General features: G+C 33.2%; 1 protein-coding gene across 1 annotated transcript; it reads right to left on the minus strand.

Moving 5' to 3' along the window:
- Positions 1 to 3756: 3756 nt before the first annotated feature.
- On the minus strand, positions 3757 to 11659 carry LOC107827658 (putative protein phosphatase 2C 9). Its single transcript, XM_016654844.2, has 6 exons — positions 11281 to 11659; positions 11071 to 11119; positions 10227 to 10466; positions 9844 to 10120; positions 4585 to 4739; positions 3757 to 4165 (listed from the first exon to the last, which is right to left on the minus strand). The coding sequence occupies exons 2-6, from the start codon at positions 11107 to 11109 to the stop codon at positions 4028 to 4030; spliced, it is 849 nt and encodes a 282-aa protein (XP_016510330.1). The 5' UTR covers positions 11110 to 11119; positions 11281 to 11659; the 3' UTR covers positions 3757 to 4027.
- Positions 11660 to 23886: the final 12227 nt, after the last annotated feature.

The following is a 23886-nucleotide window of genomic DNA, read 5'->3' on the forward strand; positions in this document are numbered from 1 at the left end:
GGTAACACGCAGAGTAAGGCAATATGCATTTGTTTTCTCTGCTTCCAAAAGTTATTCAAAGTTCTTACTTTTGCTCATAGTTCTTCATAAATTTTTGGCTCTGAACCGAGGGCAGAACAATCACTAAGCTCACTACTACTGGTTTGGCACTTTATTCTATCTTTAATTTGCTCATCTAACGTTATTAATCACTTGTATTGAATTAGTCCATACATCCTTAAAACCACGTATAAATTTAATTGTTATCCGTTTTTAAGGGTAAACACATATAATTTATATATATCAACTAGAAAAGATAATAGTGAATCCAACCACCTTTGAAACTCCACAATCCATGGGAAATCAGCAATCCCTCATCCTCTATTGTTCTTATAGGTTCGAGGTATTGATTATTACTGAATTGTTCTATTTTATTTTTCCCTTTTGTGCAACTGCCAAATATATACTAAGAAATGAACTCCCTCTAAATTATAACTTCCATAAACACTCATAATTACGAAATGGTTTTTAGCCTTTGCAAAATTCACTTTATGATCACGATGTTTTATTCCTGTCTTGTGCCAAATAAAACCAATCAGCAAATCCACTAAATGTTCTTTCCATCAACAAATTAATCTCAAGTCACTAATACAAACTTACTTTCACTAAATGACGTCTTCTTTTGCCTTCACTAAGATTAAGCAAAATATATAGATTGCTACTTGAACTATGAAATAAATTTCTGTTATACACGTTCTAAAAATGGAAATTATTTTATACTCTCAATATTTTAAAAGTGTGTCTATGACACACCAATTTTAAAGTTGACCAATTTCACAAAATATGTCTATGTCATGCACCAATGGGGTTGCAACATGTGTTGCTACCCTATAAAAACTTAGAATTACAAATCTACCGTTGTCTTCTTCCTCCTCAGGTTTTTGTACGTTTATCTAGAATTCTACTTCTCTTTTAGTTGCTTCTTTTTAATTCAAAACACCCCTAATCAATTTCAATTAATTCCAAACATCAACTTTTGCTTTGTGCAAGTGTTTTTACTTGAATTAGAACATAAAATTTCATATTCAAATGTAATTTCGACTTCAACCTTCGAAGCATTGCCGTCAATGGTGATATGAACTTTAATCCACCCAAATCTCATCCCAAACAGTGATTACAATTCATTTTCAATCTCAAACCACACATTTTTAAAAAGAATTGTTGGTTTTAAAATAATTGACTTAAGGTTTGGTTTCCATTGTTCGAGCCACAAATAAAATTCAATTTCTAACTCGAATTTGTAGTGGACATCAATGGATAATAATTGTTTGGGTTGAATTTTCAAATCAACCGCTAATTTCAAAGACTTCATTGATGAGCAGAATGCAAAAATAATTTACTAAGTTGTGGGTTGATTTAAATCTAAGATCTATAACTTATGTGGATTGTTTGTTGTTTGGAATTGGTTAAGAACTTATTCTTTGAGCTTAGAAACATTTGAACGAATTGATTTGAGGAGGAATTTTTTGAATCCACTAATCAAAGTGGTATGTCATAGACATACTTTTAAAGGACTGAGTATGTAAAATAATTTTTGTTGTCAATAAATGTGTCATAGCAATTTAGTCTGTAGTTTAGATGGTAACTTATTTCACCACAGGACTACAAAATATTCTATATCCAAAGAACTAGTAAATTAAATTGGTTTGGTACAAAGTACAAACATCTAGTATGAATAAATATTTATTGGTAAGGTAAAAATTAACTCGAATTGATGTTTATATCAAAGCAATAAAAACATGACATACATTCGCACATAGATTATATTAATTAATCATATTTAAGTAATGTATATTTTCAATTTTTATATAAATTAATCATGATAAATTAAATAAGTTTGATTTTATAGTAAATTAAATTATATTTAACTAATATAGATATATTTTTAATTTATTACACTAGTTAACTATGGTAAATTAAATTTGTTTGATGTAAACATCAAGTGCAAATAAATATTTACCAATAAGTACTTACCTGCAACCAATATTTATATCAAATTAATTTAATTTATTATAACAAATTAGTATAATTTATTTAACAAATACATTAATTAATTTCTAATATAGAAGAAGAAAAAAAATCAAAGAAAAGGATCTAATTAAGAGAGAAATATACCAAGACGAAGGAACCCAGAAAAAGAAAGGAAACAAAAACTGGGCAAAAAGAAACCCTCGAATTGAAATTAAATATATGCCCCCAGAACAAAGCCACAAGAAATCGATCCTCAGATCTCTGCCCTTGTAGCTGAAAGAAGAGGCATTCTAATTACACACCAAAAAAAACATTTTTAACTTACACAATCGCATTTTTTCAAAATCTATACCCAAAAATAATAAGAAAAAAAACAAACAGTAAAAAATGAAAGAAGAATAAGAATAAAAATCTATTTCAAATGGATATTGATCCCACTGCTTCGCAACAAGTTAGCAGCTGCTTTCATCTAAACAGAGAAGAAGCCCTTATTTATAAGGTGGGGCTAGGGTTTCTATGGATCAGCTTTGATAGAGAGCATCCTCAGTTGTTGCTGTAATAGCAAACTATTCCCTCAAGTTTCTATAATGTCAGAAATGTACATCACTTAATAATCATGGTGTTATTCTCAAGGAGAATGACAAAATGGTCCCTTATGTTTGGAGGTAGGTATAAAATAGTAAAGTAATTTTATGTTAATTTATGGGAAACTACCAGTTATGTCTTTATAAGTAGTTTATTATAAAAATTGGTCAATTCATAAAATATTACTAATATTAGCCAAATATTATTAATATTAGCCAATTTAGTTATTTGTAGCCAAATAAGGTCAATTTTTTGAATGATTGTTATTAGAATAGATTCGGTACATTTTAAGGAGCTTGAATCTCAATTTTTGGGATGATTTGATGGAGTTTTGAGGTGGTTTGAATTAAAAATTTGAAATAGAAGATGAACATAAAAAAAAAAGTTAATAAAAAAAGACATGTATATCATATTGTGTATCATTTATGTATCACATATGTATCATATTTGTATCAAATGTGTATCACATGTATATCTGCGTGATGCATATTTAATACATGTATCGCAGAAGAATTTTTTAAACTCGATTTTAACTACAAATTTCGATATCAAATCAATCCAAATCACCTCCAATCTTTCTCAAATTTTGTATACTGATTCATCTATATGTTTTCAATAAATTTCAACCATACCCATTGAAAAAGATCATTTTTTGCATATATATATTCCACTTAAAAAATAAATAACCAATGGGTTTAACTTCTATATTTACAAAGACTCAATTTGGAAATTGCTCAAATTTGTGAGACTAAAAATCCTCCCAAAAATGATAATATTCAAGAAGTCATGGATAATATAATATTCATATTACAGTTAATTCATTTTCTATCCGTATTAAATATGGGCCGAATAGGATATTTTACTCGTTTTTTATCCGACCATATCCGATCTGACTCGCTCCTTTGCCACTCCTAGCCAAAGATTTCCATAAAAACAATACTATCAAAGATACCTTCACACCTGTGACTAGTACCAGAGGCATAAACGAAAAAGAAAATAAACAAAGATCGTGAGTATCACACGCGCATTCATTACTCAGGCAGCTAATTACAGCAATGAAAACGGCAAAAGCTAATTTGAAGGTTGTTTCAGTTGTCTAGAAACAAGCACCAGATGTACAAACCCAGAGAATATGGTCTGATGAAGTTAAAAAAATATGTACTTCAAACGGTCTGCTAACATAGCTGTATACTTTTAACTTTGACAAATATATCATACAATGTAAATATCCACTCAGATTGTTCAAACGAACAATGTGACCAGATGCCCTTTCTTTATGTCTTATGGTACTGTCATTCAATTCCACCAGCCTTTTCGCAAGCTTTACTCTAAGCTGTCACAAATTTAATATCCTTTGTACATTTCTAGATTACACGGCGTGGAAAACACACTTGTTTCTCCGAAACTAGGAACATATGGTATGAGAAGCTTATCACCTAAATCTGACGACGACACAAGATATATCATCTTTGCTGTCTCTCTTCAATGCTTCCGCTGTTAATTGCTTGGCTGCTTTCTGGGGATCTTTAACTCTTCTGGCTATATCGACTGCCTCTTGATTAGACATCACCTGAATTAATCAAGTCAAAAGATGCAACTCGTGATCACCAGGGGCGGATGCACGTGGAACGAAACAGTGTCACGCAACACCGCTTCGTTGGGAAGTTTTACAAAACATATGTATTAATATTGTGCGGAAACGAATAACAGAAAGAAAATAACACCACTTAACACAGATTGTTGCTTGGCACGGTGGTTATATTCTTGATTTTGCTCTTAGAGGTTGGAGGTTAGAATTGAACTTTAGACCTCTTCTAACTTAAGACTCAACAAAATCAATGGTTTAAGGCTACTTCTTGTCTATAAATGTGATAAATAATGTTATTTAATTCCCACTCTTTTATAAATATAAATATCGACACCGCTTACGAAAAATCATGCGTACGATTATGGTTCATGCAAACATAAATCTACGGAAAAGATGTGTACCTTCCAAAGACCATCACTTGCAAGGATAAGAACTTCACAATTGACATCAACGTAGATATCTAGAATATCAGGATCTGATCGCAAATGTGATTTAAGACTCTTATCTCCAAAAGCACGAGAAACAGCCAGCTGCCCATTCACTCTTGCAACATCCCCTGATAAAAAATGCAGCAAAATCATCAATACAAAATACATCAGGTTTTCCCGAAGAAACAGAACCCATTTTTGGTAATGGAACCTCCAACCTATTGATATATATCAAGATACATAAGCTTCACCTACACGCCCTTTGGCCATCATTATACAAAAAACAACCAACTACTACTACTAATAATAATAATAGCTAAAAAGAGCTCTGCACATAAGGTGAAATGGATCCACATGAAGCTACCTACTAATGGCAAGCAAGTGTAAGCAAATAGTTCAGAAACATAGGGCAACAAACACAAAGCTACTAATGGCAAGAAACTAAAGCAAAAAGGTCACAAGTATAGGGTACAATTATTAGCGATAAGTTTCTTCAAAAATGTTAAATGGTGCATCTGAAGTCCAAAGACAACAATCAACAATACTGGTGCAAATTTTAACCATAAGGACCTAGAGACAGATAGAAGTACTAGTGATTAAGCCAATAGGGATCGGAGTTGATGAAACCTGTTTGCCCATTGATATAGCCATATCCAGGATTTTAAGACAATGAATGCAAATTTTCCTAAAATCTCAGAAACATAGTCTAATGGAATTTTGATAAAGTTACAGACATGACATTGTGCAATTTATTGGCTCATGAACAACATCTCTTGGATTTAAAGTAAATTCTGAAAGCACCTAAACAAAGTAAAGGATAATATTAACTCAGAAAGATATCCTACCAGAAGCATGGTTCATGATTAAACAAAGCTATTATTTGGTAAATCTGATTTCATAGACATTTAAGCTTGACTATCAAGGTCAAACAAGGATGGTCAACTTAAAACACTAGCAATACTTAGCAGTGGAAATCATTAATAGCAGGGGCAAGATACAAGAAGAAAGGGGCAAAATATACAGAAAATGCTAACTGAAAACTGTTTACAAAAAAAAATATGAGGAACAAAGCACTTTCTCTGGAGTTACTTAAAATTTTCTGAAATATTGATAGATAACAATTAAAAAATGCAAATCTGCAGCGAGGGGGGTTGGCAGGAAGTGGCAACTCTGCCATTGGGAATCATGATATGATGATGAACGTTATTATGCGTCTTAAGATATCATAAATGAAAATGCAAAGTTGGTGCCAGAAAAATATAATTAATCTTTCCCTCGCTCAAGCATGTTGCTGAGGCACTCCATCCATGGAGACCATATATTTTGAATGCTTGGAATGCAGTTTCCATATTTTAAATCTCTGGGGTTTGAAAATTATAGTCCATAAGAATAGAATCAAACCGAGTAAGCATTCATCTGCACACTCTCAAAACTACAGGAGCTTGGGATTAATTATTCAGAGAAGGATAAAAGGTTTTACTCTAATCTCATGAAGCTTTTTCAAATAGTTGAAGGGACATTGTATGAGAGACAACTAAAAAGAGTAAATCCAGGGGTACTACAACTATACAAATAAAGACATAGATCCCCCGTTATCTAGGTGGGATAACCTACACGGTCATCCCGCTACAGCTAATATCGCATCCTGTCGAAAGTCAAAAGAAAAAGAAGAGAACTCTTTTGAAAATTGGTCGTGCTACAATCTAAAAGCCGAGTTCCTTATATTGGAGTCTTAGGTTACGTACAGTATAGTAAACAATTAGTTTGTACTCCTATCAAGGAAAGTAAATATTCTACAGTATCCCAAGGAATATTATGATATATTCTCCGGTATTCTACTACTTAAATTCAATGAATATACAGATGCTGCAAATTTAGACACTATTAACTTCATGAATTCTCTCGACTTTTAAAAGATCCTACTTTCCATTGACTGTAATTTAATTGGACAACGACATTGCAAGTTAATTGAGTTTGAAATGATATAAATCATTGGCGATAATTGTATGATGTTAGTTGATATTAGCTTTATGTAAATGGATTTGAAGTCATAAAACTTGTAGAAAGATGTATTGAATACTTTTGTTTATAGAAGCATGTCAAAAATTCTTTAATGTTACATAAGGAAATTTTCTCTCATAAAAGGAAGTTGAGAGAAGGCACAATACATCGACAGCTCCTTAAAGTTGTCAACACTTTTCACTTAGACATTCCATCTTAAGTTCATTCCATTTGAACACTCCAACCACATCTCAAATGTGTCATTTAGACACAAAATTGATAGGGAGTCAAACACCAAAGATGTGTGTAATTCACACGATTGACAAACAAAATGGAGACACGTGGATTTAACTTAAACAAATAAAAAAAATTGAAAAAAGAAAAGAATAAAAAGAAAAACAAGAACCCCACCCCACCCCTTTGTCATATTCCCCATGATCCCCCTCCTCTCCGTCTTCTAAAACAACAAAGGTACCCCATGTCGTCTTCTCCGCAAAATCACCACTTCCACCATTCTTTTCCTCCTAATCTCCACCCCCAACCATTTACAACATTAAGAACAAGCACGAAATATAGAAATTAACTAATATTTTCTCTGTCATCGAGGATTAACCTCAGATTGCCATAAAATAAATCCACCAACAACGAACATTAGTGGTTTGTTTCCAATGGCCAAATCTGGAGCTTCCAGTGATACCCATGTGCCCGAACAGGGCCTGTAATGAAGATTTTAGTGATACCTCAAGGTAAAAGCACTAATCCAGCAAGCTCGCCGGTGCCGGGACCTATGTGTGTTTCAGATCTGAAGAAGCTGTTCAAAAAAGTTTCTGCGAATATTGACCTCGTATCTGAAGGGAGAAGGGTCGGAATTGTGTGGGAAGCACGAATGGCCTGCAGATTGAATCATGGGCTTTAATTTCTGATAAATTTAGACAACGGGTCTTTAACAGTAGCTAATTGGAGAAAAAAGAATTTGAGTTGAGAAAAGAGGAGAGAACGAAGAAGAATAAATGTGTGAGATTTTTCCGGCAATGAAAACTTAAGCATACCATGATGCGTGAAAAAATAGAAGAAAAAAGAAGGAGAAAAAAGTTTAAAAAGGAAAAGTAAATCTTTCACGCTCTAAAAAATGGTGTAATACACGCACTATGCCACAACACTAAATTGTGTCTAAATGACACAGTAGATGCCTAGTTAAAACGTTCAAATGGAACATACTTAAGCTGGTTTGTCAAAGTGAAAAGTGTGGACAACTTTAAGGGGCTGTCGATGTATTTTGCCTGCCTTTTAGAAAATTTCCTTATCTTTCATAAAACTTGTAGAAAGATGTATTGAATTTATAGAAGCATGTCAAAAATTATTTTATGTCACATAAGGAAATTTTTTTCATAAAAGGAAGTTGAGATAAAAAGGCAATAGATATAGCAAGCATTTCCCTAATTGAAGTAATAGAATGGATAAGTTCAAATCACTGTAACCACAAGCAGCTATAGCATGGAAGCATGGGCAATTATGTATTTTGTGGTAGATTTTGGTTTCATGCTATCTCCACTCCATATTGAGTCGACTAATTTATTGTTTTTGCCATTTCCAATTCATGTAACTCTTGCTTAAGTAGAGTCTTCCACGTACAAAATCTGACACTAACCTTTTAGTTCCGAAAGAACCTCTCTTGAATGTTATTTAAATAATTAGTGATTATCTGAGCATCTCTATAACTCAGTCTAATTGAGTCACCTATTTAAACTTTCATTCTCTATCTCTGCATTGATCAATTGAAGTTATCAGTATCCTTCCCTTTCTTCTTAAGGAGACGCGATAGAAAATACAGCACAAAAAGTACAAAGATTACTACCACATCAAATTGTGTAACTTTTTTGCACTGAACTAGAGGCACATTTCAAATCCAGCAAACTACTGAGAGAAACAAAAGAAATGACCCGGAAAAAGATTAAAAAAGAAAAAGACGAAAAGGACCGAATAATGTTGATAAGCAGGTTAAATAATTCCCCAATCCAATTTTACATGACACAATTATTATCTGGGAGTCACACAACTTTTTCTTGGACTGTGACTTGCTTGAACTTTTTAAGATATTTTTAGAACTCTAGTTTCTGATACTTTTTCTACAGTTTCCGAATATAGAACTCATATTTGATTTTACTAAATGAATTGATGTCCACAAACCCAAGATTGGACTATTTCACCCTCAAGCTTTGAATAGTGTCAGTCATTTCAGGATGGATAGTGTACCTATACGTAACAAAACTTTGACTCCGTACGCTCTAATATAAAAGAAATTGACAGCCCAACAGTTGTAAGGATGCTATAGTAATATGATTACTGGAACGATACTGAAAACCAATTGGCGTGATGGAAGCTAAAAACAAAGAAAGGTTCAAAATCATAACGAAAAGTTAATCCGATCGTATTTCTTTCAAAGTTTGACTTATCGAGCATGACCTAGCTCTAATAGATCCGCCCGCCTGAGTATGACCAGCTATCCAGTGCCAAAGGAGGAAATAGAGTTTGAATGATGTACCAAAAAGAGAGGAATTTTCCCCCTTTGTTCTTTTTGCTGCTGGAGTTATCTATTGATAACTACTTTTGGTGGATGATTAATTCTCGGTATTTACAAAAAGAAGTAGGAATATATTTCCTTTTTCAGATGGAAAATTGTGATAATATTTCATGAAACTTTTAGCATAAACTGATTACCTTCAGTCTGAAAGAGAGGGCCAGAGAGAGGAAACCAAGGTAGCTAAGAGAAGAAAGAAGCAGACATCCAATGAACAGGCAACAGTTTAGTTCATCGCCATAGTATTAAACCCTCAGGTACTAAAATTTCCATTCCACCAAGGGTCAAAACCAAAGGAATTAAAAATCGCAAAAAGATTATTGATTATTGTAATGTAGCTTTCAGAAATTTAAATAAAAACTGCAAGTGGTTCGACAAGCACAAAAGGTGGTGGCAGTGCAGTACATGAGTTCATCCAAAGCATCTACGCAGCGGAGTAAATTAATACAACAGCTTTATTGGATGATACAAGTCTTCTCAGTACTCCTGGAAACACAATACAAGACAGACAAAACAATAAACCCTGCCCACTATAAAACAATAAATCAATGAGTTTTACATGTTAATTATTAGGAATGTCAATCACACCAAATAGTATCTTGGACAGACATATTTCAATCACTGACTACATTGCTCAGATTTCAGGAAAGCACCTGGCATATTTGAGACAAAACCTCCTCTATCCTCAATGCTGGCTCGTTCTGTATTTGGCTCATGTTCTATCGTCATCTGAATAGCTTGACCACCCCGAGAAAGAACAGCTCGTGAATCTCCCACATTAGCTACCCACAATCTTAGGCTATTTATCAGAATAGCGGTGACAGCAGTGGACCCACCTCGGCCCAAATTAGAACTATTTGAAAGTATTGCCTGGTCAGTTTTTTCGTAGGCTTTTGTGATTGCTCTGCGTGGATCTACCCAAAACTCATCCTAGTAAAAGACGAATCCAAAGATGAGATGCCAACTGCTCTAATTTTTTCACTATATTATATGTTTCAATGCAGCATTGCAAATTCAGGATGCATAGAAAACCTACCTCCTTTAAGATATTGGCAAACAGATGTTTCTGCAGATAAGAAGGAACCTCATCCCCCAAATGACCATCATAAATAGCAAATAAGCCAAGCTCATGTCCTTCTATCTGTACAAATTTAGCGACATGGTAATCTTCCATCCGATGATCAGCCTTCCCCTTCACTAGGCTGACACCATACTTAGTATTACCCTCATGGCTTCTTCCTCTACCAGAGCTAGAAGAAGACTCTCCACCTACGCACTATGGTAGTAAAAAAGTTAATAGAAACAAATCCATAATGGTGTTAAGAATAATGAAGATTAAAGAAGATTAGCAGGTATATAACCTAGAAAGTACAAGACTGGAGCGCGAAATAATCAACTTCTAAGGAGCGAATTCAACCAAAAATATTTTATAACTCCGTTTAGTTCCAATTAAGCAAGGCTGCATCATCCATTCACACATCATATCGATATAGTTGACCAGCATAGTTCAACTTCCCATCAGAAGTTCTGTGGCATGCAAATTAAGAAAAAACCTTCTACAAACTTTTTCCTTCTCTAAGAAGAAACCTTATAGGAAACTTTAGTCATTGCACTCAAGTAATTCACTAACTAGACATTAATGAGGGACAACTTTCTCAGAATTGTCAATTACAATTAGTATAGGGAAATGAATAAGTATGAGGCAATAACTCTCAAATTCATTTGCAACATCAACTGAGTGTTGCTTCTGAGTTCTGCAGGATCTCTCTCCAAAACTCACTTCTTTTTAAATCAGTGTAAAGGAACACAGGAAAACACCACCAAACAATATCAACAAAAAAACAAGAAAAATAAAAATTGAAACAAAAGAATAATATTACCTGGCCACAATTAGCATTAAAACAGCTTAGCTTAACCATCCTTAAAAATCTGCCACCAAAGTTAAAAATCGAGTCTTGAGAATTTGTAAGAAACAACCATAAACCTCATGAAAATCACATCTTAAAAGGCCAGAATTTTAACCACTCATCACAAGCCATAAACCAAGAAAAGGGAGAACAAACATATATCAAGAATTCAAGCAAACCTACCTATTTTAAAGATAAAATAAAAACAAAGGATGGATTAACTGGCTGATTGCATCACCAAGAATTTATCTCTTCTGTGTTGGCTGAAGCAATTATTAGGCTAAAGAATAACAGTGAAGAACAAGGAAGCTAAGCTAGCACTTAAATCCCTCTTGGCTTCCCACTCACTCAGAAAGGTAAAAAATTCATCTCAATTTTTATGCTAAGAAAATGAATTATTGATTTGGAAAATTCTTTGTGAATCCTTTTTTCTCTTTCCCCTAACTGTCTTGAGGACAAAGTCGGGGAGTATTTTTGGCTTGTTTAGGAAGAGACAAGCAAGTGCAAAATGGGAAGATTAATAGTAATAGTAAAATGTTTACTTCCCCGGTTTGAACATGTCAAGGTTTGTCCCCTCCTTTACGGTTTTATATATACCACAAGGCACAAGTCTCTGCCATTTCTCTTTGAAGCATTCATAACAAATCCCATAAAAATTTTGGCAATTATGTTCTGCATTTTATAACTTCAAGTACCAAATTTATATATTTTTGGAGCATCTATCTAATTTTAAAATATACTTTCTCTGTTTCAATTTAAATGACATATCTTTTTTATTAGTACATTTTAAAAAGAATTAACATATTTTTATATTTAGAAATAAATTAAATCTATACTTTTTATTTTACCTATTTCTTAATGAGAAGCTTTTATAGTCACACAAATATTATGGTCCAACAAAGCTTTTGCCCCTTAAACTTCTAAGGTCACGTATATCGAATGTTTTTTGTTTTCCTTAAATTCTTTGTCAAGTCAAATTACATCATCTAGATACGAAATCACCGACTAAAAAATCACAATTCAAATCGCAGTATACAAGTTTGAACGTCAATAATATCATGGTTATTACGGTCCAGTTAACTCCTTGATTTTCTATATTATAATATTAATTATTTGTGAAATTCTATTTGGTGTTCAAAACTCATCGACCCAATTAATTAAGATTCAATATAAAACTACTAAACGTTAATCTACTAATGAGGCAACATGTGAGAAATAAAAATGCGAGCAAGCAAAGTTAAAAGATCATAGTACTCGGAGATTCAAAGGTCATTCAACTATTCGAAATTATCTAGTAAAATTATTTTTTTTTGTATGTAATAAAAAAATTATTTAGCTATGTCTATAGCACTTAAAAAGTTATTCACCAAATTTTACAAACTTTCGATGGCTAAATACGTATTTAATAATCTAAATTGTCAATCATTGTCTTCTTCTTTTTTTACTTTTTAAATAGTATAGAATCATTTTTTGAACTTGTTTATATAAAAAATAAATCTTATTTATAAAGTAAAAAAGCGCAAAAAATAATTTTTAATTATATATAATGTTGAAATAACAAAATAATGAATTTTTTTTTTTGTGAAAGAGTAACTATTCATGTCTTATTTGGAACCGAAACTTCTTCACTTACACATCTGATGTCCCATTGCAGGAGAAATTGCTGCAGCCAGTCCGTGCTGTTTCTTGGATAAATAAAAACTTTTTTTTTGGATCCAATAAATAAAAACTTCAAAAAATACGGATATATGCTTATGTACTCCACACAAGGATCCGTGTTATAAATAGAATTCTATTTAAAGTGAATGTCTATATTTCAGAGAGATTTAGAGTTTGTTACTTGTGGCTAAGTCACTTTTCCCCTATAAATAGAGGGTTCTATTCCATTGTAATTCATCCAGATCAATAAGAATTCTCTCTCCCTACTTTTCTCTGCAATATTCTTCTTCTTTTATTGTTTAATAACACGTTATCAGCACGAGACTCTAACCAATTGAGTAGAAGCTTTGGGATTAAACATAATGATTGTCAATTGTTCTATGAACTTCCTTCATAATTAAATTTTGGATTTAAGTAAATATTTTATTTTTCGCTTTTATTCTGTAATTTAATTTTAAATGCAAGCAAAGACAATAATTTTAATTATCTTTAACGGAGTTAGTAAGAAATTATATCCACTCGAAGTGGTAAAATTTCTATGTCTTGCCATGATCAAATTCATACATGATTGTGAGCACAATAAGTGGAAACTCGTCCCATTGAATTTGCTTCATTCTCATTCCATTAAGAGAATGTGATAGCAGTATGTGATAAGTCTAAAAGAAGATAAAATTATTACTATGAATGTATAAATGGATGTGGACGTGGCGATAGACGAAATTATAATCGTCATCACTGTGGTAATGGGAATTAATAAGGATTCTTAAAATAATCCTTCACTCTGTGAAAGTAATGTTTGTCATCGATTTGACATGAAATTTTGTAAAGCACATATAGATGATTATAATCTATTCATGGTGTGAATGTGATAACATGTGATTTATGAATACATATTCACTCTTGAAAGAATATGAATGTGCTAGTGGTAGTGAATATACCACACTCGCATCTAAAAGGAGGTTTGAGATGAAATAAGAAAATAATTTCATTATTATGGCATAAATGGTCATTGATCACATACCTATTGTGATTATGCCAAAATATTATGGCAATGTGATTATTACAGGGCAAAAGTAATAGAAGCAACATATCTTGCCTATAATAATTTTGACCATGACCATAATTATATAACTTTCTCCTTGAAAGAGATATTCACTGTATGGATGCTGATGAATATTTGACAATACAAAATTAATTGAAAGCTCTAGAAGAGCCAATTATACTATTTTGGAGAAACACAATTGATTACCAATAAGATATTGTGTTGTAGTAAGTCTCAAAGAAACTTATTCAGTTTCCAAAGTATACGCGAAAGCAATTGGTTATATTGAGACTATAAATAAAGGAAAGATTTAATATCTTTTAGGATAAAGGGCAAGATATATAGCCCTCTACTTTTAAAAATTATTCATATTTAACCTCCGTTATACTTTACGGACAAAGATACCCCTGACGTTAGTAAAGCTGATAAAAATATCCCTAAGGGGTCGTTTGGTAGGATGCATTAGATAAAATAATGCATGCATTAGTTTTGTGAATAATGCCATGTTTGGTAGACATTTTGAACCTATGCATTAGTTATGCAAGCATTACTTATACATCCTATTTGGTATTATCTTATGCATAACTAAGCATAGAAAACCATGGTATTAGCAATGCAATGAGTTTTAATGCATGCATTAGCTTAGTTAAAGACAAAATTTTCCTTCAAAATTTATGCTTGATTAAAATATGCTAGTTATTATATTAAATGCAAGTTTAAAATAATCCAAGTAGTGAGAAATAAAATTATAGCTCTAGTAAATAAATAAATACTTAACATATTCCTTTTATTATAAATAAATATTTAGTTCTATATTACAATATATGTAGACAAATCAAATAATTTTTTAAAAACTTTTTCATATAAAAACATTTCTCAAAATATGTTTCTTTTAAAAAGTTAGAGTGATGAACTGGTTTTGAGGACATTTTTGTAAACAAGCAACTCTTTTCGAAATTGTGCAATACTTTAATACATCAAATCAAATAATGGATAAGAAATATGTCAGCATAACTAATACTAGCATTACTAATACACCTTATTCAGCATTATTCTCATGCACCCTACCAAACGTCCCCTAATTGTTAACGGAGGTCCACCATGGCAAACTAAAATACACGTGTCATCTTCTAATTGTTAGTCTTTATTTAAAAATATTTCTTTTTCATTTGAGATTTTTATTCTATTTCCTTTTCTTCTTTTCTTTTTTCCTTGCTCTTTCTTTCTTTCTTTCTTTTTTTCTTTCTTCCTTTCTTTTTTTTTTAAGTGTTTCACTGGTTGTTCCATTCCGCCATTTTTCTTTACAGGTTGAAGTAAGTTAAATGTTGAGAGAAAATTTGGTTGGTCGGAAAGCTTAAGGTCCGGCGATACCATTTTTTCCGGAAAGATTTAAAGTGTTAAACATAGATTTTTTTCTCATTTTCAAAAGAAACAAGATTTCAAGTATTAAATGGCATTCGTTAACACCCAATAAAAATATCTAGCAAAATGTATTAACACTTGTCTTTGACCAAGAGTTTAACTTGTAAATTGCAGCAATTGCTCATAAAGTGCGAGCCCCAACTTGGTTAATGCCATGTTTTTTCAACCGTACTTCTGATATCATAGTTGAGATAGAGAAAAAAAGATAAAAAGAATGAAAGAAGAAAAGAAAAAAAATGGTGGAAGGAGAAATGGCAGTGACAAAGGACTTGGAAAAGAAAGAAAGAGAGAGAAAAGGAAAAAAAAAAAAAGAGAAGAAAAGGAAATAGAATAAAATTTTCAAACGAAAAAGGAATATTTTTAAATAATAGCTAAATATAAATATCAAATTAGAAGATGACACTTGTATAGTTTGAGCTTAAAATTTCTCTCAGCTTGCCACGGTCGATCTCCGTTGGAAAATAAGGGTATTTTTGATAATTTTACTAACGCCGAGGGTATTTTTGTCTGTAAAGTATAACGAAGGTTAAATATGAACAATTTTTAAAAGTAGAGGGATATATTTGGCCATTTCCTGTGACGACCCAAAGGGTCATCACCTGTTTTTTAATTGCATTCTATGCTTCCGAGGCCTTGAAAACCTCATTTAGAGTCGCCTTGATTTGCGTGCGCAGTCTGGGCGCGTAGCCAGAAAGCTTAAATATGAAATTCTGTAAAAAATGATGAAATTTGAGTTTACAATGAATAAATTTGACTTCGGTCAACATTTTGGGTAAACGGACCCGGACCCGTGATTTGACGGTCCCGGAGGTCCGTAGGAAATATGATACGCTTGGAATCGAATTTCGAGGTCCCAAGCCCGAGAAATGAATTTTTAAGTAAAATTGTTTTCTGAAAATGTTTAAGGAATTTTGAAATGGAATCTGATTAGAAAGTGATGGTATCGGACCCGTATTTTGGTTCCGGCGCCCGGTACAGGTCTTATATATGGTTTAAGTCATTTATGTAAAATTTGGTTGAAAACGGAGTCCGTTTGACGTGATTCGGACCTAAATTGCTAAAGTTGAAGTTTTATGAAGTTTGAGAAAAACCCTTTGATTTTTAGGTTTGATTCATTGTTTTTGAGGTTATTTTGGCGATTTGATCGCATGGATAAGTTCGTATGAAATTGTTGAGTTAGTACATGTGTTTCGTTAAGAGCCCCGAGGGCTCGGGTGTGATTCGGATGTGTTTCGGAGGGTTTCGGACTTAGAAAATGTTGCAGGTTTGTCAGCTGTTGAGTTTCTGGTACTTCCTTCTTCGCGTTCGGGGGAGTACCCACGCGAACGCGATGGGTTAATTGTTGCTGAAGGAATTTCCTTCTACGCGAACACGTAGCTCAGGTTGCGAACGCGAGGCTTTGGGGGGGATAACCCTTCGCGAACGCGGTCCTGGCCACGCGAACGCGAAGGCCAAATGGGCCTGGGCAGGGGGTGGGGTAGTTGTCTTACGCGAACGCGAACCCTTGGACGCGAATGCGAGGGCTCGAGGAGATTACTCTCCGCGAATGCGAGCTCGTGTACGCGAATGCGAAGGCTCACCCAGCCTGACCATCGCGAACGCGAAGGGCATTTTCGCCCAGTGATTTTAAAAAGGCCATAAACAGAACACTTTCGGATTTTATAAAAATTTCACAAACCTCTTCTTCTCCAAAGCTCTTAGGCGATTTTTGAAGCTTCTCTTCACCATAATCTCTTAGGTAAGTAATCTTTAACTTGTTTTCTTCATTTTTCATCAACACCCACTAGATTTTTAGGCCTAAAACATGTAATTAAGGGTAGAAATTAGGGATTTGGGTAGAGTTAGGGCTTTTTGATTATTTATGTTTTAGACCTCGTTTTGGGGTCGGATTTGAAAATAAATTATATATTCGGGCTCGTGGGCGAATGGATGATCGGGTTTTGGTCCGAACCTCGTGTTTTGACCAAGCGGGCCCGAGGTCGATTTTTGGGATTTTGGGAAGAATGATTGGAAAGTTATAATTGAACGTTGGAATTGGATGTTTAGCACTTATTGATGATATTGAGTCAATTATGTATAGATTCGATTGGGTTGGAGCCGAATTTGAGAGGAAAAGCGGTGTTCGAGGCTTGAGTTGGCCGTGAAAGTTCGAGGTAAGTGTTCGGTCTAACCTCAGCTTGAGGGATTAGGAGTTGAGTCCTATTTGCTATTTGCTTCTTGTTGAGTGCGACGTATAGGCATGGTGACGAGTATCTGTACGTTGCTATCGAGCATGACCGTGAGTCTTAAATTTGAACGTTGTTGTGCTCTTAGATGGCACTTCAGATGCTTTAATTAATGATCTCCTATATTGAGTAAAGATTGATTTTATCCTCGTAGATCTTAGTTATGATTGAGTATTGTCATTAATTGAGCTGAGTAAAAAATGAGTTAGGATTTGGTTATAGCTGATTCTCTCTTGTCGGGATGACTGTTTCGATATTGTTGTTCCCTTGCCGGGAAGTTATTATATTATTTTTGTTCCCTTGCCGGGATTTCTTGTAATTTTGTGATGACTTGTAAATAGGAGCGGGTGGTATGCCTACCACAAGATATAATGGAATGGGAGCGGGTGGTACGCCTACCACAAGATATGATGAAATGGGAGCGGGTGGTACGCCTACCACAAGATCGATAAAATGGGAGCGGATAGTATACCTACCACGAGATATAATAAAATGGGAGCAGGTGGTACGCCTATCACAAGATATAATGAAATGGGAGCGGGTGGTACGCCTACCACAAGATATAATGAAATGGGAGCGGGTGGTACGCCTACCACAAGATATGAGAAATGGGATCGGGTTACACGCATGCAACAACATGAAACTGAAAGTGAAAGTTGCCATATTTCTTTTTATCCGTGGTAGAAGTTAAATTGTAGTTTCCTTATTATTCTTTGATATTCTGTTTTATCTGCTACCCCCGAAGCATGTTCCCCTTCCCCAGCTTTGATTGCTTATTACCTGTTTATTTTTTCTACTATCTATTATATATCTGCACAGGTTTATCTGGAGTCTGGTCCTAGCCTCGTCACTACCTCACCGGAGTTAGGCCAGACACTTACCAGCACATGGGGTCGGTTGTGCTGATGCTACACTCTGCACTTATGTGCAGATACCGGAGCAGCGTTTGAGCAGCAACATTAGCTCGGGAGCCAACCTTCAGTCCACCTGGACACCGAGGTAGCCTTGTAGGTGTCCGCAGGCCCGGCGTCTACTCTATCCTATTTTATATTTTGTTAGACAATGTTATCTATCTTTCAAACTGATGTATGTAGTATTCTTAGTAGTCCGTGGATGATGTGACACCATGTTCTGGGTAGAGACATGTATTGGTTTCTAGATATTTGGGTTTCATATTTATTTAAGACTTCCGCTAAATTTTATTTTTCGCTGTCATTTAAATGCTTAATCATTGATAATTTAACTGGCGAAACTTGTATAAAAACGAATGAGTTAGTGGTTTCTAAGTTCATGGCTTGCCTAACTTCTACGAGTATGCACCATCACGACTCCCGAGGGTGGGAATTCCGGGTCGTGACATTTCCCTATCTTTTAATACCAACTTGTAGGGAGTAATATGCATGTGAAAAGTTACCCGCTTTATTCTCCAGTTTGTACTACACAAACAAAAGAATGCCACAATAAAATGGATATTTGTTGATATAAAAATCCATATCATAATAAACTTGGAGTTTATTGATAATTCCACACGTCATGGTATAAATATGAACTTTATCAATATTGATAATTTATTCAGTTGGCATAATTGATTTAGCCATGTTAATTAAGTATGAAGTGCATAAATAAAAAAGAATTCACGTGGGTAAATATTAAAGAACTAGAAAGTTCTTTATGAATTCTCTTATGTTGCATGTTCTCATTATTTATTAATAGACCAACTAAAATTGAGATTGAATACTGGAAATATCAAAAGTGAATATGGGTCCATTCACCTGCCATGTATACCACATAAGATGCATCTATGAGATGATTACATGTGCGATTATTATTAGCCAACAACCTGATATTTGCGAGGTAACTTGCTCAATAATTCTATTTAGAGCATAACTTCCAGATTTTCTATTCAAGATAGTTTATCTTGATTAGTTGGTTTACATCACAACTGGTTTAACAAGATGAATTATTGAGTGTCTTCACTTAATAGTAAAACTATTGCTTATGAGAACAAAGTTATATACATATATATCAGTTTGATATACGTTATATACGAAAGTATATTATTTTCTCCCCTCACAAGTGGTTCAGGGTCAGGAACCAAATAATTTCATCTTATTATTATTGATGTGCGGTGTATATTTGATCAACACCATAACGCACAAAGGTGAGTTTTCAAAGTTGAGGAAGCAAGTTAGTTTTTCTAACATGAGGGGGAGACATAATAAATAGTTGAGAAAAAGTTACGTGGAATGAATTATCATTTGTACATCTAGATCCTCGAATAAGATAATATGAACTTAAAGTTCATAAAAAGATAATTTATTTGCAATATATTGCAAAGCATGACACTACATTTGCTGACCCAAAGAAAGTAATTATATATTCACCGTATATGCTCCTATTACATTAAGTTCTAGAAGGACAAAGTCTATGGTACACTTAAATCGTATAGACAAATCAGTTTCAAATAAACTTCTTGATAAAGAAGATGAGCAAATGATCATAATAAGGAGGCAAGTGATCTAGAAGATCACATGACATAACACTTCATAAAATCTCAGGAGAGATTCAGGTACCTTAATATATGAATGAAGAAATCTCTATATTATTTCTATATGAAAATAAGGAGGTTAGAACCGATATAAAATGTTCGTTGACGACATTTATGATAGCGCTAAATATATATGAGGATCTTAAGTCTGGAGAAACAATTTGAATAGAATTAGTTTCATATGAAAGATATGTAGATTTGAACATGTAGTTCAAACACTTGAAAGTATAAAGTCAATGGTATGTACAATCAGTTTCGATATCTTATTTGGCTAGCATGACATGAAAACTTGATATGCATCTAACTAAAGTCTATTATATGACTTAACTTATATGACAATCCTTGAAGGATTTAAATCGCTTGAGGCATATACAATTCTTGGTCCTGAAGTACCATATCCTAAGTGCAATTTGTGCACATATGTATCTTGTTATAACTATAAGCATGACAATATGATAACGGGAATTTTTACCTCTATGGAGATATTGAAATGTCATTCCACAATATTATATGAAGACATTATGTATCTATCCAGAAGGATGCTTTCAAGGTGCAATATTTTCATTCAAGTTAATATGGCTCATTTGATTCTTAAATCTCTACAAACAATCTTTAGAAGATGTGCACAAGATTGGAATGCGAAGGTTGAAAGATGTGAATTGATGCTCTCATCAGGGGGAGTTAATACGCGTTGTACTCTTTTTTCCTTACAAGGTTTTGTCCCACTGGGTTTTCCTTGCATGATTTTTAACGAGGCAACCAAAAGGCGTATTGTTAGATATGTGTACTCTTTTTCCTTTACTAGAATTTTTTTCTACTGAGTTTTATTTTATTAAGGTTTTAATGAGGCATATTATCTGTTGAATAGACATTCAAGGGGGAATGTTATAAATAGAATTCTATTTAAGGTGAATGTCTATATTTCAGAGAGATTTTAGAGTTTGTTACTTGGTGGCTAAGTCACTTTTCCCCTATAAATAGAGGGTTCTATTCCATTGTAATTAATCCCAAATCAATAAGAATTGTCTTTCCCTACTTTTCTTTGCAATATTCTTCTTCTTCTTTTATTGTTTCATAACAGTCCCGAAATAGTTTATGAATGAAGATAAATTTAAGGGGTCATTTGGCAGGGTGTATAAGAATAATGCGAAATAAAGTGTATTAGTAATGCTGGGATAGTAATGCACATGAGCGAAGCCACGTGGTTAAAGGTGGTCACTTGACCACCATTCGTCGAAAAATTACAGTATGTATATAGGTACAATATTACGTATTAGAGGTATATAACACATATTGAACACCCTGTATCGAAAATTTTTTCACTTTTTTTTAAACTTGAACACTCTTGAAAAAATTCTTAGCTTCGCCACTGGTAATGCATGCATTAGTTATGTAGATATTATTTCTTATCTACTGTTTGGTATGGTGTATTAAAAATTATAATGCATTGCATAATTTTTAAGAAAAATAGTTGTTTATAAAAATGTCTTCCGTATTCTCTAGCTTTAAGGGACTTTAAATATAATTTTATCTTTAACCATATTAATGCATGCATTAATAGTCTTAGTATTACTAATATCATAGTTTTCTGTGCATTACTTATACATAAGTAATACTAAATATGATGTATAACTAATATAAGCAATAGTTATACACAAGAAATGTTCTATCACTAAACTCCCAATATTAATATATGCCTCCCATAACTCAAATAAACAAAGGAGTTGTTTATTTGGGATTATGAAGGCATTAAATCACTTGTCTAGGGACAAAAGCTAAGAAGTTAAGTTGCCTTACACATAATACTTATAAGTTATAACAAATACATACTTCATTTGATCCACTTTAATTGATTTTTCTGATTGTTTTCACACGTATTAAGTGATCCACCACTTTACATTAATTAACAATATAATTGACTATATCAATCTTAATTTATTTATTAAAAATATAACAAACTTTTTAGGCTCTTTATTCCAAGGACAACATTGGAAAAAAGAAGTTAACTTCTTCTTGATATCTGAAAAAAGTAAATATTGTGGACCACAAAGAAAATACTAAAAAATTAATTAAAATGCACCGAAAGAAATATCAAATTAAGTAGAGCTTTTGACAAAATTAGCCGCTCGGCAAAAACTATAAACAATCTCCGAGCCCACAATTGCACATTACAACTCGTAACCAAAAACAAATAAATTATGTTAACCACTATGCCGCCCCGAGCCTCAGCTTTCTTATACATAATTATAATTTAGTGTTAGGATAATTCCAGAGATTAACATCCTTTATAATAGTTTTTAATATTACATTTACTTTATTTATTATAATTTTTTGTGTAATAATTCTTTCAACTTATTTTTTAGTAATGTAGACAAATAGGAGTATAAGATAAATGGGTATTAAAAACATTTGTGGGTAGGGGCGGGTAATTTGTTTTTTGCCGCCTAGTTATTTGTAAAACATTCAACACTCAATATGTGCCACCCACCTACGATTACCCTGCCACCAAGAAAAAAGGAGAAAACAAAACCCAACAAACAAAAACATAAATTTATGGAACATAAAGATCTGAACTCGTGAATCTTTTTCCAGATAAGGGAGACAATTTATACGTATAATTATACAAAATAGATTGTCACTATACAATTCTATTTTTACTTACAATTTTTTTGATTGTTTATCTGATTTACCTAAATATCTTTCTTATATGCTGGATTGTTGACTGAGCAGAACATTTTAAAACAAAGAATTGTGAGCATCAAAGTGGTTTTACCCAAGATTTTCCTGATTTGACCATACATATGTTCTATCTAATGTGAGCTAGGCAAGCCAAACCTTTAACGACTTACCTCATTGTCCAATTATTTCTGGTTAACAATTATAAGGCGATAACGTGATAACAACGGAAATTCAAATTTAAGCGGAAGGCAACAATAAAATATATGAAAACTGTATCTATTACAAATACTTAAGCCTTAACCACCCAAAACCTGGTGTCACAGTGTCACAGACTGTCTAAGATTGCTACATACAAAGTCTGAAGAAATAACAGTACACTGTTTCTGAATAAAAAGAAAATGAAACAGGAAATAGGGATAGATGGAGACGCCAGGGTCTACGGACGGTTGCAGGTCTACCTTGGATCTCCGCGTGGACTGAAGGTAGCCTCCACACTACGGTCCAAAAGCTGCTCCGGGATCTGCACATAGTGCAGAGTGCAGTATCAGCACAACTGATCCCATGTGCTAGTAAGTGTGTAGCCTAACCTCGGCGAAGTAGTGACGAGGCTAGGACCAGACTACCAAATAAACCTGTGCAGTTCAAATATATACATCGGAAAAGAAGTACAGAAATAACCAGACAAAATGGGAGGGGGAGCATGCTGTGGGGGAGATAACAGTTCCGAATAGAAAGGTGTTGATACCCAATCTTTCCCTAAGTATTTTTTTACACTTAAAAATACTTTCAAAATAATATATATGTGCATACATAAGCATGCCCAAGTGTTTTGGTATTTTTCCCAAATTTTTAAAGACTTTCAAAACCAATTTATTGTCTATTTTAGCAGCGCAAAATCCATAATTATTCCCAAAATCATCATTTTGGTGAATAATTTTTTATTTCTCATATTTACACCAAAATATAATTAAAGGTGATTTTTTTGCATATTTTTACAAATTTATTTGGTATTTAAAGGCTAAATTGCATGTAATTGCAATTATAGCCTATTTTACAATTAACAGCATTTCATAATTATTAAATTATTTTTAGTATTTTTAAATTAATACTTATACCTTATTAATCAGTTCAGTGCTTTTAATTTGTTTTAAAAATCATTTTAACTATTTTATATAAAATAAAAAGGAAAAACTGGCTATTTGACATTTAGCCTC

The sequence above is a fragment of the Nicotiana tabacum genome, chromosome 16, assembly GCF_000715075.1.
Source record: "Nicotiana tabacum cultivar K326 chromosome 16, ASM71507v2, whole genome shotgun sequence".
NCBI lineage: Eukaryota > Viridiplantae > Streptophyta > Magnoliopsida > Solanales > Solanaceae > Nicotiana > Nicotiana tabacum.

Excerpts from the sequence above, each read along its gene's own strand:
- LOC107827658 (XM_016654844.2), bottom strand. The coding sequence starts at position 11,109 with ATGGTTAAGCTAAGCTGTTTTAATGCTAATTGTGGCCAG. Across the intron at positions 10,467-11,070 it reads TTAATGCTAATTGTGGCCAG|TGCGTAGGTGGAGAGTCTTC; the intron begins GTAATATTATTC and ends TTACTACCATAG. Across the intron at positions 4,166-4,584 it reads CAAGTGATGGTCTTTGGAAG|GTGATGTCTAATCAAGAGGC; the intron begins GTACACATCTTT and ends TGATTAATTCAG.